Here is a 15,684-nt window from a genome sequence, read left to right as displayed (position 1 = left end):
TAATTATAATACCATTGTCCATAATGATTTAATGCACACTATAACATTATAAGTGATTATAGACACAGGCATTATAATTACTTATAATCACTGTTTTAGGACATTATAAATAGTCATGAGTGCTTATAATGTGTAATAGCACAGCTATAATGCTGTATAACCATAGTTAGAAGTATACTTATAATGTTTTAATTCACTATAGAGAGGGGGCATAGAAAGTGTTACAAAAGTGCCTATAAGGCTTGAAAACCTGAAAAGCTAAAATTAAATGCAATGGATTGCAGGATACGTAGTTTCTTCATCCTCATAAAAAATATGCCCTTTTCTCCCTTATCAAATGCTGTTGTTCTGTGGACTTAATTTTTTTATTGTTGCTAGTATACAGGTCACTGGTTAGCTTGGATTATGGATTCAAAGCATTGCAATAAGGACTCTGCACAATGTCTATGGAGGATTTAAATGGGGAATTTTCCATCCTGAAACCAGAGCCACTGCAAAAGTGGGCAGGCACTATTGAGCTCTATAGGATTTAGTGGATGTGTCTTATCTCTCCCCCCATTCAGCCCTGTCCATGACTTTCTTATGGCCCTTTCTGAAGAGTCAAAACTAAGTTTAGTTACTCTTCAACTACACTAGAGATGAGGCGCATCAGAGGAGCCCAGACATCCTTTTATTTTTCTGTATGTAGCCCTCAGTGAAAAAAAGTTCGAACACCCCCTACGTAGAGGCTACGGCTTTGTAAAATAAAAAAGGGATGATAGCTCAAATCCAATGGCTCTTTTATTTTCAAAAAGCTTCACTTAAGTATTTACAGTTTGTGCAAAAACATTTAAAGGTTTCAAGGACTTTACATTGTAAGTTCAACCTCAAGGCACATACATGGAACAACATCAATATTTCATCATGAGAACAGAAATTTAACTTTGGTTCCTAAGAAAACGTGGTGTGGGTGGCGAACGCAACACTGCAGCGTTTCCATGAGAAGAATGATCCCGACAGAGCTGTTTTACATGCATTTTTGAAATTTCCCGCCTTCTTTTACTTAGAAATGAGAGATCCTCTCTGTAAAGTTTCCCTCATGGTACCTCGATCTCTTTTGGATGACTGCTGGAAAAGAAACTCGGAAGTCCAAACAAAGATGGAAGGCTACAAAGCGCTGACACAGTACATGCAAATATCTCTGAATGAATGAGAGTGGCGAATAGATATTTTGCAGTGAATGTTTAACCCAATAGGAAGAAAAGAACACTTCAGATGTTTTCTGTTGTCTAAATTGACCTCTCAGAGATTAAACAATTACTTCAACGTGAATCAATGAGCTTTAAGGGAAATTACTCCTCAGCACCCTGAACCAGTGATAATCCCACGCTAGCAGCCTGCAATACGTTTGTTTAATTCCATTGGTCACAGCACAGCAGCCTAGTTCTTTCATCAAGCCAGTAGAAAATTAAGAGTAATGTATGCTGCTAAACAACCACCAAAGCTCTTCCCCCGTTTGGTTGACTCATTAGCCGTGCACTGCTTCAGGTCTGGCACTAAGGATGAGGAGTTTGTCGTTAGCTAGCACCCCTAATGTTCTTCCTCTTAATACTGTTAGCTTTATCTTCACTGCTGCAACAACTGGGGAAATGTGCTTTCTGTTCTTGTTGTTTTACGTCTCATTGTCTCCTCTCCGTCGCTTTCTCCCACTTTATCTCTCTCTAGCTAATCATTCAGTCCTGCACTGAAGGTAAGGCAAATATCTGTCTCTGTTACACATTCACAGATGAGGGAGATAGTATGTGTGGCTAAAGTCCTCTTCTTTGATCAGTACATGACGTAAAACAGGGATTTCTTCAAAAACAAAGAAGAAAAAAGAGTTAATGTAAATGTTCAAGTGTTTCTGGTTTGTCGATGTAAGTAGAAAAAAGGTTAAAATGGAAAGAAAATGGAGATACTTTGATAACCACAGAAGTTTTGATTTAAAATAAGCCCAACATGAAAAATAATAATCCAAACAAGACATGGAATCAAGCACAGCTGTTCCTATTAGCTTTAAAACCAGCGTATTTAACCATCAGGATACTGGGAGCATATTTTATAGTTTGACATGTTTTGAAATACATCTACTGCTGCTGAGAGTTTAATGAGAAAGCCAGTGTCTGTATGGTCAGGAAGAAGCTAAAGCATGTTAGATTAGCATAAGGCAACACATGAGGAAACAGCTTTTTTCCCTTTGTCTGAAATTACATGGTACAAAATGGTGATGTGCCATTCATGAATAAGTCAGTTCAGAGAGCAACGTCCTGTTTGAGAGCCTCAGCCTTCTCTAGCTGAGCGGGTAACTTCACTCATGGTGCAAAGGTGAGTAATGCCCAAAGGCGTTCTGGGATAACTCTGCAGATAAGGGGATGATTGTCAAATATTTGAGTACAGTGACAAAGCATACTACGAATGACTGAGTTTTGCTCACTTAAAACGTAAAATATGTTTTATCAATTTAGAAACATAGAGCTGAAAGAGCTGTTTTGGATCTTTAAGTTGACACAACTCATTTTTTAACAACCTTGTACTGTTTGGTCTTACAGTGTCACTGCAAGGAGATGAAGTGGCTTAACTAAATTGTACTGAAAAGAACAATGAAGCATGCAGTCAAACAATAATAATGAATTATGGACCTTAATCCCAGTGTGATTAATGCTGACAGCCCTATTGTTAAGACAAATAATAAAAGGCTGTTTACAACAAAGACATGTAAAGACACATTACAAACTGTAAAATCCAGATGTGCATTTTTTTTTTTTTTTTTTTGTATATGTGCCTTTGTGATGTAAAATGTATTTTAAAAAATAGCAAAAGGGTGGGCTTCTGCCAGAGGATCTAACATGAGAAAGTACTCAGATCACTTAACCTGTTTGTTCTACAATTCAAGGAATCTGTTATTTTGCTACTTTTTCCTTAAAAATAATACTTGTTTAAAAAAAGTCATGTCTATATGTTGCCAAAAATGGAAATCTCTGAAGCGTCTGCACAGTTTCTGTTTTCCTCTTTGTTGTGAGCTGCATACCTGCAGAGCTTTAGGCTACAGTTGTGTCAGTACACATGCATAGCTGTGATTTAGTCTGCACAATCCTAGATAATGGGCTATGAATGAGGCTATGTAAGGTGTTAGGGTCAGCACATTCAGAGACAAATGTATGATAGTTTATGTGTTGTTGTCTAGACCAATAGTTCCACAATAGTTACTTTAATTGAGAAAACCTTAAGAAAAAGATGACACATCTTTTTTTTTTTTTTTTACCAAAATATCTATCTAGTAAATGCTATCATGATTTTAATTGATATGTGCGAATCTAATTTTAAGAACTTAAGTAAAGCCACAGACTCACACTCCTCCATGGACCTTTGGCGCCCCCCTTAGTGGGTCCAGTTTCACTCATGTATAATATAATGCAAGAGTTTTAATTTTTGGTAATCCAAAAGCACTTAAATGGATTACTTTTCTCAGTATGTAACACAGTTACATACCAGCGGTGTTGAGCCCAAACCCTGTATCTCCATTTTTAATGGTTTTAATTTTCATTTTTTCATAAATCAGTGCTACTGGTCACCCTTTGAATCTGTCAGTAGTTTTTTGTTTGTTTGTTTTTTACAAAAATTAAACCAATAAAAGTGTCAAAGAGAGGGTGGTTCTGTCCATTCAGGGTTAAATTATTTGGAAAATACAGCCTTTTTCATTTCCTTAAAAGTGGTGATCTTGGAGATATGAGGTTTTGGCCTGACATTAGCAACAAGTTACTTTTAAAAGCACTATTACCCATCACTGCTCTTTCCAACCATAACATTATTCTACTAGCACCTCTACAGCTCAATTACCAACAGATTTTTGTTCTACACATGTAAAGGGGACATATTTGGGTCATTAGGCAGATTTTCTTCACCTTCTACAAAGCCAGATTAGCCTGGTGCCCCCACCTTCATTTTTATGCTAAGCTAGACCAACAAAGCTCCTTGTGCAGGCTCCATATTAAAAATAAAGACAGTAGCAACCAAGCAGCTCCTCTCTGAAGGTAACTAAAATTCTCAACACTCTGTTTGTTTAACATTTCTGTAGAGAACACAATGTGGTCACATGGCACATTTTCTCACCTTAGACTGAGCTGGCTTAGCTGTTTGCCCTTGTCTTTAGTCTTAATGCTAAGCTACACAAACATTGCTCCAGGCACTGGCTGCACATTTAACATTCAGACAGTAACAGCTAAGCTAGCTTGATCTGCAGGAAATCAAATCTACCTATGATCACCTCTGAAGCTCCCTAAGTAGCTTCTTGTTTTTTTTTTTGTTTTGTTTTGTTTTTGTTTTTTGAGTAGAAAGCACACATTGTGGTCATTTTGCAGTTTTTGCATAACATACACAGCTAAAAAATGTGTTTGGCCTGGTGTGAAAACTGCATGCTAAGCTACACTGCTTTAAAGTGACTCGTGTATGCTATACAGGCAAAAACAGGTCTGGCTCTGCCAAAAAATCATTTTAAAGCACCTCTGTGACATTTTCATTGGCATTGTGTTTTTTCTCTATGTTAAAAAAACATACATTATGCCCCAACTGCTGTATTTTATTGGAGAGAGGTCTGGCTGGATACTGTTCATCTCAGACAGCCACTCTAAGAGACCGTTCATCTGACCTGCTGTACAGCTCAGAGGGAAATACACGCTCAAACTTTAGAAGTACTTCAGATTAAACTTTCATTTAGAGTTGGAGTTAAGGTAAGGGATAACAAAACATTTACTAAAGCTGAGTAAGCAGTCTGTTTACAGGAAAAAAGCTCATCCTTCATGGAAACACTAACGCAGCAAGTGTAGCGCCATTAGCTGAGTAAGCTATGTAGATAACAGAGCTTTGTAGCTAAAGCCAAGCTTATAAAGTGTCTACGTAAGCTACTTTGGTATGTTATTTGCGTAGCTATGTTACCTTTATCTATATTTGCTAAAGCTTGTCTTGCTGAAGCTAACATGGCTACAATGGCTTATGTAATAACATTATTAGATAGCTAGCATAGCTATGTTAGCTGTATCTAATGGAGGTAAAACAAGTTACTGTTTGTGTAACTACTTCTAAAACAGATCTATATACAATTTAATACCAGATTTTCCTCCACAAAACCACTCTAATGCAGCTACATACATGAGCTACATAAGCTATCATTCCTACATGGCTATTTAGCTTATGTAGTTATGTAGCTATATAGCTAACAATACTGCATAAGTTACTACATAAGCCAATGTAGCTAAGGTAGCATAGGCAGTGTGAGCTTTGGCAAACGTAGCTATACCAATGTAGTTATGTACACACTGTAGTACAGTGGGTATGTAAGCTAAGTAGCTACATTAGGTTTAGTTACATTTTCTAAAGGTCACTTAGATTTAATGGCTTATGTAGTGATGATAATTAAGCAGCTAGCATAACTATGTTGGCATTAGCTATAGCTAATGATGCTAAAGCAAGGCAGAGTAGACATATCGACTTCTAAAACAGATCCATACATAATTTAATTTTGGATTAGGCCTCTAATCTTTTTCTCTGTTCGATGAAATGTTGTAATGTGGTTATAGCATGACTGTAACTGCCAGACTTAAAATAAAATAAATATGAAACTTTGAAGCAGCAAATTACGGCACTTCCTTTCAAAGATATACAGCGTCTCAGCTGAAAGTGTCTGTGAGAATGGCTGTCAGAGATATAAACATTCTGCAGCCAAACTGTCCTCTTTAATTGAGGTGTTTGCCCCTTTTTTCTTCATGCTAAGCTAAACTAGCATGGTTGCAAGCACTGGCTTTACATTGGGGGTGGAATTAGGCTTCTCATTAAGCTCTCAGCAAGACCGTAAATAAGCATTTCCCAAAATTGTGAATTCTTGCCTAAAAGGCCTTTCCAGAAATACAGATTTTTGTCTTCCTTAAGGTCATAACATCACATTAAATCGAACCAATAAGCAGCTGTTAAAAAGTCTGAAGCTCTCCTAATTTTAAAGACATGAAATGATTCAATCACTCAGTTTTTCACTTCAACATTGCCTCTGTGAAACAGATTTAAGGGGGATCTGTTCGTGCATCACCTCAAATTAAAGTATGATCCCATGGGATTGGGTTTTGCAGGAATTACACTGAGTGCAGCTACTCTGAGATATTCCTCTAAGGTGAATCCTCTCAGAGATAATCTCAATACTCTGGAATAATTTGAGTAAAAGCCCTTAAAAACCTTGTCTTTTACAAAAGATATTCATCCTAGTTGTGGAGATTCCTCTATCCTTTACATTTAAGTCGCTGTATCTGTGCGCCTCACAAAGAGTTAACACCAATCTCTCTCAGCGTGAGCTCCATGCAGCCAAGTGAAAAAACGTCTACATATTTTCTCCCTTTTTTGGTCGAGGATTATAGGGAGAGTGGGGGGGGGGGATGGGTGGGAATTCTTTAAGCTTGGCCCCTTGAAAAAATATCTTGTCAAATCAAATAAAATCTTCTTAGGGAGAAGTGCATAATGAAGTCCTCTCACTGGCACCTCACTTGTACAGAGATGCTACCGCAGCCTGGGAGCTGAAGGGCAGGAAAAGTGTTTTAATTGAGCCCATGCAGGGATCAGAGAACCAACAGGGAGACAGAAAATGAGGCTAGATCGGGTGAAAATCATCACATTGAGGAGCTGCATTGTTCAGGTGACCGTGGATGAATGAGGCAGGCTTGTATGATGTACACAAAAGAGTAAATGATGAGACAGAAGATGAGCTGCTCAGTCAAAATTGCGCAGCATTGTTCGGATCATGGGCGGGCTGCGATCTTATTGTTGTAATTTCCCAATTTATCAAATAGGGTAATGAATGCTGGGACAAGGTTGAAATAAGTGGGTGTATAATTAGCGGTGTAGTGGAAATTCATCACGCTCTATTCACGCAGGGAGAAACAGACTCCTTTAGCCTCGTGATAGACCACAGTGGTGAAAATCCATATAATTCAGCCACCAAACGCAGAAAACACTGTTAGTTTTAAATGATTCCACATCATTAAGTTGCTCGTTGAGCGATAATACTCCAACAATGCTGTTTGAGCATGAGTAATGCCGTCTGGGTAATGGGCTCCAGGGGGAATAGAGGAGGTAAACTGATCTATGCAGCTTTCTTTTTCTTTCTTGCCCTCTGTTCCTCTGTCCCACACACGACACACAGGGAAACAAACTGCCCCCTTGTGGCCTCACTTGCCAAAACAGGCAACACAAGAGGGGGAAAAAAAGGGAGCAGAACAAATAAGGGAATTTCTTCAAAAGGATCGGGGAGTCCCAGCAGACTCCTGCGCCTCATTAGGGACAATAATCCTTTGTTGCTTTTTCAACTTGTGTTAATGATAGCAACTCCTGACTTTAGAAAAAACTGTTCTGAAGATGACACATCCTTCTTCAGAATTTTCCAAAACGTGTCCCCCGACTAAACCCACCTTTGTTCTACTGTAAAGCAACAGAACAAAGATGCTTTAGTGTTAAGGTACCTTTGGGAAATCTCATTCCAGGCTTTTCAACAGCACCGATGACATTCTCCCCACACAGCCATCCTGATTCCCTTACATGCGATCACCACCTCTGCTCATTTCCTGCCTTGCTTCCATTAATAAGAAAGTGCACTTCTTTTTTTTTTTTTTACAACATGCCAACAGTGAACCAGTGCTATATTTCCACAGCGCTCTAATCAGCGGTGTTTGGATTTCCCCTGTGCTGTGTTGTCTTTACTACTGTTCTGTTGTAGCAGGGAGGGTTTGCAGAGTTTCAAAGCACAAAAAGGCCATATTTTTACTTCTGTGGTTAGCAAAGGATCCCAGCCCTCTAAGCGCCCCAACGTTTCCAAGGCTGACAGCGTTTGTCAGAAGCTACACCCAGGGTGCCATGATTGTACAAATCCATGTTCATGTACAGTACTGACCATTAAAACAACTTTCAAAACCCTGCTGGTTATAAAAAAGAAACACTTGTATCTCTTTTCTAAGAATAAAAAAGATAGCAGAGAATCCCACATTATTATCCACAGTATAAATTACATTGTAGACAGAACTTGGAAATATATATAGTACAGTTATATTTCACTAGAACTTTTATGTATTTTGTCGTCTACACAAACGGTGTAAGTGTGTGTATTTATGCAAGTCGAGCGTTTTTCTTTGTGTTTATTTGAATGCCAATGTACTATTTGCTGCTGCATCACGTGTGGCAGAACTCTGTACTGGGCACGTTGCTGCTCTTGCAGTAGGCTATGCTGTTGTTACTGAGGTGACAGTCTCTAAATCCAATGCCCCCGTTGGGCGTGTAGATGGGCTGAATGCGGAAATCTCCCTTGAGCAGCTGCTCATTGTTCAGCGCCACTATCTGGAAACTGGTCTCAGTCATCTCAAGAATGGAGTTATCCTTCTTGGTTCCAGCCTCGCAGTAGTCGTCTTTTCTCCTACCACGGTTGTATTTCCACTTGGTCGAAGATGACCGGCTCTTCCTGTGCATGTGCCAACAAAACAGGCTGAGCAGCGTTACCAGAATGATAAGCACCGCCCCGCCGATGATTCCAGCCATCAGCAGAGTAGTGTTGATGCTCTCCTGAGGAGCTTGCTCTCTGCCGGGAGGCTTTGTGGACACAGCAGCTTTGGTCCTGGCCTCAGAACATATAGTATCCTCTCCTGGCCTGTAGGAGTTAAGAGTGTCCAGAACATGCACGCAGATACGATACACCGACCGGGGCTCCAGGTTGGTGAGGCTGATATGCCGCCGGTCCCCACTCACAGTCCTCTCCCGCATCCCTTCGTTTATTTGGCTTTGGCCCCTTTTGATCCAGGTGACCTTGTAGGCTGTGACGGTGAAATAGGAAGCCCAGCTCACCTCGATATTTGTGGAGTTGACCACATGGAAGGAAATCTGAAGGGGGTCCTCGTAAGGAGGCAGAGGGCCAGGAGGGTTATGGACTGGGGGTAGAGGAGGGGAGGGTGAGTCAAAGTAGTAGGGGATGGATGTGGTGATGAGGGTGGAAATCATGGTTGTGTAAGGGGTGGTTGTGGGTGGGGGAGGAGGTGTGGAACGAAGGGTTGGCCAGGGCGGCTGGTTGGCATCGACTGGGCACTCTATAATATCCAGCGTGAGCTCTCTGATTGCCATGCCACGCACCTTGTCCGGACTTGAGCACACAAAGCCCCGGGCGTTGATGGACGAAGGTAGAGCCTTGAGCCACACGACCACCCATTTTATGCCACAGTCACAACGCCAAGGGTTATTTCGCACCATGAGATGCTTTAGGCTTGACAGTCCATCGAACACTCCCTGTGTCAGAGTCTGAAGCTGGTTGCTAGAGATTTCCAGTTTTTCTAGTCTATTAAGGGCAGCGAATGCTGCCACAGGGATCTGGTCAATCTGGTTCTCCTGTAGGCTGAGTTTGACCAGTGACTGACTAGGAAGGAGGGGTGGGGGGAAGGTGAGTGAATTGCGACCCAGGGCCAGCTCACGGAGGTTGGACAGGTCCTGGAAGGTCCCAGGTGCAATGCCCTCATCTGTCAGCAGGTTCCCGTCCAGCAGGAGGCGCTGCAGACGTGTCACATTCTGAAAGGCCTCCTCTGCAATGACAGCAATGCGGTTCTCATCCAACCGCAGCTCTTTAAGGTCCTCAGGAAGGCCAATGGGAACACTGCTTAAGTGGTTCTTAGTAAGGAAGAGGAGTTTGAGGCTCAGTGCCTCCCTAAAGGCCCCTTCTTCCACCCCCACTGTGGAGATGGAGTTATCATCAAGGTGCAGCTCTTCTAGCCGAGTCAGCTGGGCCAGGGCTGCCCTGGAGATTGTTTGGATATTGTTCTCCTGGAGATGAAGGACCCTGGTATTTTTGGGCAGATTGATGGGGAACTCATCCAGCTGGTTGCCATAGAGATACACAGTTTCTACCGAGGCAAGATTGTGAAGTTCCATAGGGAAGCCAGCATTGTTTATCTGGTTGTTGTGTAGGAAGAGGACTTTGAAGCCCTCTTGTATCCCCAGAGGCACTGATGTCAGGCTGCGTTCGTTGCAGTACACGAACTGGTTGTCACAACGACACACCTCCGGGCAAGAAGCACCCGGCCTGAACTGCATTTGGAGGCTTAGGATGACAGTCAACCAAAATTGCAAGAATGAAGCCCAATCCTTATTCCAGGGTCCGACCAGAAACTCCATAGTGGAAAAACAAAACAGGAAAAGGGAAACCAACAATAAAAAAGTGGGATGGAATAAAACAAATATGAAAATCAGAAAGGCAATGACGTATATATCCACCAAAAACCAGACGCATTAAAAGTCCCACTAGGAGAGTCTGGTAACGATGCAGTTAGCTGGAAAATGAGCAGGAAAACGTGGGAGTAATCCTGTAAATGCTAGTCCTCAGCTGAAGCGCGATGGTCTCATTAGTGGTGGCCGGTCCTCTGACTGACTCCATCCATGCTGAGACGTCAGACCATTGCTGGACTCTTCACTCGTTGCTCCATGTAGAGCTCAGCCAGGGGCAATTTGAAGCCACGCAGTACAGAGCCACCGCAGGCTCCACACGCCTGTCCGTCACACACTGCTGGGCCCCGACCAGGGCAGAGTCCAAGGGGGGTGACATTTGGATCCAGAAACCTGTGGGAAAACAAAGAAATGTGGGATTAGTATATTTAAAGGGTGGCCTGTTCTTGGAAAAAGGGGCCTCTCTCTCTTTCCCTCTAGGCTCTTTATTTGACATACAAACATGCACACACAAATACCAACTGTCTGTCCTGCCCTCCTTTCCTCCAAAATAGAAAGACGGGGCCACAAAACACACCATTCACTGCTAATGTAAAATTATGCACCACTTTAGAAAAAAAGATATAAAAAAGAGTCTGATAAATATTCACAACAGCTCTCACACATCCGGTTTCACAGACATAAAGAAGGCTTTTATCCCTTCCTCTCTATCAAAGGAGGGAATAGAGCACTGCAAGGACACATGCTCATGGACTCACTGAGGTTCTGAGCAACATAAATGCTGCTCCGTGGAAAACAGGCTCAAACGAGATAATGCCTTTAAAGACATCACCTCACTGAGCACAGATATGGATTCGCAGAATTTTTCATGGGAAAAAAAAAATCTGCAAAACAATTTACAGCTGTCTGGTTTGTGCACTTTCACGGACGCTGTGGGCAGAGGTGCGTGAGTAAACACACGAGTGCTTACAGTCAACAGAGGCAATTGTTTTGACGCTGGCCTTAGGAGGAGCTTGTTATTCAGGTAGGCCTGGACACAGCCATCGAACTGGAGATTTAAAGCCGCTGAGGCTGGAATTGCAAAACAATAGTGAGGACAGAGACCCTGCATATGTGCCCCTCCTCTATCTGGAGTGACATACAGGAGCTGTCAAATGAAATGGGATTGGAAAATAATTTAGTCCCTACACTGGCCATAAATGATCGATACAGGCTATTTTTCAGCATGGGGAGGTTTGTGGTAAAGCACAAGGCCATTGGTTTACAGTAGACCCCTTGATCCATTATTCCAAGTTTTACGACCCATCAAACATTTTTTACACCTCTTCCTCCACATGATTGAAAGATCCTGGTTGTCACCAGCAGCTCTCAGCTTAACAGAAGCTCCACCCTGAGTCGATGTTGTACAATTATGAGAAAGATAGGTTAAATGTTCTGCACAAGAGCGCCCATGGGCGCTGATTGAGGTGTTCTGAGGGATCTGCAAAGAAAAATAATCAGCAGTCCTGCAGGTTTGGGATATTTTTAAAACCAGATTTGTTATATCTGGCAGCCATGAAAGAGAAGGAAAGGAAAACATAGTGAATAAAAATAGTGAATAAAAGAGATGGATCTAGTCATCTCCATGGCCCTGCTTCTTTAAATTCCCCCTGTTCTGTCTGTTTGTTGACGTGCACAGGCTCTTTGTGGCAGAGACGGAGAAACAATCCTTTGACACACATCTGTGATCTACTTCTCTAAATTGAAAGAGCTAAATTTAATCAAATAAGCTTCCAGGGGTATAAGCAACCACATGAGGCGATAAAATGTGCTGCCACAGCAGCAGAATCAACAGCAGAAGGCAGCAGCATCAAGATTATTATAGCTGCATAAATAAAATGTCACCAAGAATCCAAATAATAAGTGTAAAAACGCACAGTGTCAGGCTGAGCTTCACTTGACAACACCAAAACAAATTCATGGCGCGTATGGAAGGAAAAGAGAGGGAGAGTGATAAAAGGTCTGTTTTTTTTTTTCTTTCTTTATTATTTGATTTCCAGCCGAGGGAGCACAGTTTCTCACCGCCAGATGAACGCTGTGATATGTGGCCAGCACAATCCGATTAGAACTGGATTTAGCGACAGAAACGCAATTAAAAGTTTAAAATGGATAGGGTATTTAAGAGGCGATAAGAAGCGGATCAGGTAGACTTCAAAGGCTGCCCAGTGAGCGGTGTTCATCTGAGTGAATTATTTCAAAGGGAGAATTGAAAACCGTGCAATGCATTGAGAGTGAAAGCCCCCTCCTCTCCACCACCAAACACCCCCCCCCCACCCCACCTCTCTAAAAAGTCAGCTTTTCGTGGTGAAAAATGTGGAGCGGAGAGCTTCATCTTTTGTTCTGCTGTATTTTAATTCAACTTAGAAAGTCTGAGAGGATCGTGGAGAGCTCGAGGATCTACGAAGGACACAAATATGCTGTTCTTTCATGGTAAAAAGGGTTGATTTAAGATCGCTTGGCGTGCGTAATCACTCAGTATTTAACTGAAAAGTAGTCTATTTATACTTAATTCAAGCCTGTGGTTTGCCACTTCATTTCCAGACATTTATGCCCATGTTTAAAAGAAACATGCACTGTACCTTTGGCGAGCCTTTATCCATTACAAACCGAGCTACCGCGTTCAACTTTTCCCCTCTGTCCTTCATGCGGTCCTGCTGTATGACCGTGCGTAAAGCTCCGCTCGGTGAAGCTGGTGCGACTCGGTCCCGATCAGCAGCGTGAGCCCGTCCAGTCTCCGAAGCAGCATATTTCCCTGCATGGGTCCCCCCTGGTTGTGCCTCCGTTTACACCGCTGTCCAACACTTCACCCCCCTCTTCTTTTTTTTTTTTTCTTTTTGCCCAGCGCCCGGGCGCTTCTCAACGGCGCTGCTCCGCTTTAACTGCACCGTCTGCAGCGCATGGGGACCAAGGAAAGCGGTGGCAGAGTGATCACAAAGCCCTCTTTTCTCCGTCCACACTCTGCCCGAACGCTGAGGACGCACTCGCCGAAGTGTCCGCCGCCTGATCCTCCACGGGCCATGACGGCCAGCTGCGTCCGTCCTGCGCGCTCTTCAGCGGGGGAGCTCAAACTTGGCTTCAGTGCCTACGCAGCTCAGCCCCGGACTCCCTGCGAGTTGTTTTCTTAGATGGATTCACTTGATAGTGCGACGTGTGTGCTCTGCTCACCTCTCTCTCTCTCTCTCTTTCTCTCTCTCTCTCTCTCCCTCTCTCCTCTCTGTCACTCCTCCCCTCCTCAGAATAAAGAATGCATCTCCTCCAGCAGCTCCGTGATGGCTGTAAGCCACAGATCCTCCCTGCTGCCCTCACACTGCAGAAAATAGTTTGTCTCTCAACACCAGTCATTCCTACATGCTATATGCCCAGCCTACCTCATACCCCCGCGACGGTGTCTGTGCTTTTCATTTGCATTTTAATCACAAAATCCAGGAAATCGGCCTCCAGTCATATTCTCAATGAAAAATCACCACAGGCCACAGTCCTTTAATGTTCCCGAAAGTTCATTTCTGTGCGACTATATCCTTGGGGTCACAGAAAGTCCCTGAAGGAGCTTATTAGCTATAGTTTAGTCAGAATATGTTTGGCCCATGGTAAGAGTTTTTTAAGGACCACTAGCCCCAGTTTCCCCTCTTTTGGAAGGGTGTTTTTTTTAATTAGGCTACAGCTGGGTAATTAGCCCCCAGTGAAAAGCGAAGTCTCGTCCTTACTTCCCGTACTTTCTCCCAGTGATTTGAAGCATTTAGACACAGCCAAAGTAATTTCATCTGACTTCATTGCCTCCCCTCGCTCTAATACTGATTCAGCACTGCTGTGCTGTCTGCCCACACTCTTCACGTCGCTCGCGCGCACACACCCGCGCGCGCTCAGACGCGTTTCCCTGCATTAACTGTAAGCTAGTTATGCACTTAGTTGTGTCAATGAGTGTGAACTCATTCTGTAACGTGCAAGAACTGGTGTAGGTCTTTAAATGCATCCATTCACTGAGTACCATTCAAGTATTCATGACAGCTATTAACTTTTTAGAGTATGACTGAATTAAAAACAGGACAAACAATTCTAAATATTAATATCACAGCCGCCTACGGTTGAAAGATAAGATGAGTAAACAGCCTTTCCAAATCTCTGGCTTACACATTTTGGAGTTTTGCTGTTTCAGCATTTCAAATCATTAGCATAGTGTGAGCTAATGCTAAGGATGCTCAGCATGGGCGTAGCACAGGGGGGGAAAGGGTACTGATTACCGGGGCCCACAGTAGGGAGGGGCTCTTGAGAAGCCTGCCACGGAAAGTGTTTTTTTTTTTTTTTTTTTCTCAGTAACTAGAGTCATTGATGAATCAAAAGTGACCAAATGAGTCACTCAACATACTGAAATTTGTGTCAAATAGAGTAAAATACAATACTGGGGGCCCCTGCTCCCCCCCTAAAAAAGTCCAAATGGTGTAGTCCAGTGCTGCAAAATAGTGCAAGTAAATCTGAGTTAAATTGGGAATTTATGGCTAAAAAAATCATTAAAATAAACAGATATTTGTAAAAATGACACAATATTTGTTGCTTGGCTAGCCTTTTAAGGGGGGCCCAAAACCCCTTAGCTACGCTCATGATGCTCAGTATTAGCAGGCTGGGAAGAGTACAAGAATATTATACTAAAGAAAAAATACATTTAATTTGATTTAAATGATCTTTGAGCACAAGTACAGTGCTTAACAAATTTATTAGACCACCCTAACCCTAACCAAAGTAAGGTTTATGCCACAGCTGCCCTAAATTAACAGCATTGGTAATTACCAAAATCTTATTTTTTGGTTCTGCAATGGTTAATACACCAATATGTAGAAGCTCTTTAACCCAAATGATATTTCTAATGCTAAAATAGAATTATTATTGTATCCATGAATTTTCAAATTTACTGATTTACAAAAAAAACTGAAAAAATAGTAAAGCACATTAATATTTCTTGATTAATATGCCAAATTGTACTTACTTACTTGCATTCCTGAACAGAAAAATGAGTTTTAGTGGTTGAATGTTATGCTTGATTAATTTCTGACTTCTCAGAGAAGCCCAGTGAGCCGGCTCAAATTTGGGTGAATTCAGTTTGAAATTCCTCATTCCTGTTCAAAATGGTAAAACGTGGAGAGCTGACTGAAAATGAAAGAGTCCACATTAAAGCACTTCATGATGCTGGATGGTCTCTGAGACAAATATGACAGCTGGTCTAATACATTTGTTAAGCACTTTACATTTTTGGCCTTTAAATCTACTTAAATAAAGGTAAAGTGTAATTCATTTGATTTTTATTCACAGTGCTGAGAACTGAGTAGCACAGGCAGAGTTAAGGGTGGCATATAGGGCTTAAACCCTGTTTTCACAAGAGCCTTAAAGCAAGGGTGTCAAACTCAATCA

At 42.1% G+C, this 15,684-nt stretch overlaps 1 protein-coding gene across 1 annotated transcript; it reads right to left on the bottom strand.

Annotated features, from left to right (window-relative positions):
* Positions 1-762: 762 nt before the first annotated feature.
* On the bottom strand, positions 763-13,542 carry LOC121521196 (leucine-rich repeat transmembrane protein FLRT2-like). The gene is made up of 2 exons (XM_041804957.1): positions 12,864-13,542; positions 763-10,638 (listed from the first exon to the last, which is right to left on the bottom strand). The coding sequence occupies exon 2, from the start codon at positions 10,195-10,197 to the stop codon at positions 8,218-8,220; it is 1,980 nt and encodes a 659-aa protein (XP_041660891.1). The 5' UTR covers positions 10,198-10,638; positions 12,864-13,542; the 3' UTR covers positions 763-8,217.
* Positions 13,543-15,684: the final 2,142 nt, after the last annotated feature.

This window comes from Cheilinus undulatus, linkage group 14, assembly GCF_018320785.1.
Source record: "Cheilinus undulatus linkage group 14, ASM1832078v1, whole genome shotgun sequence".
Classification (NCBI taxonomy): Eukaryota; Metazoa; Chordata; class Actinopteri; order Labriformes; family Labridae; genus Cheilinus; species Cheilinus undulatus.
This window is presented reverse-complemented; position numbering and strand designations above follow the sequence as displayed.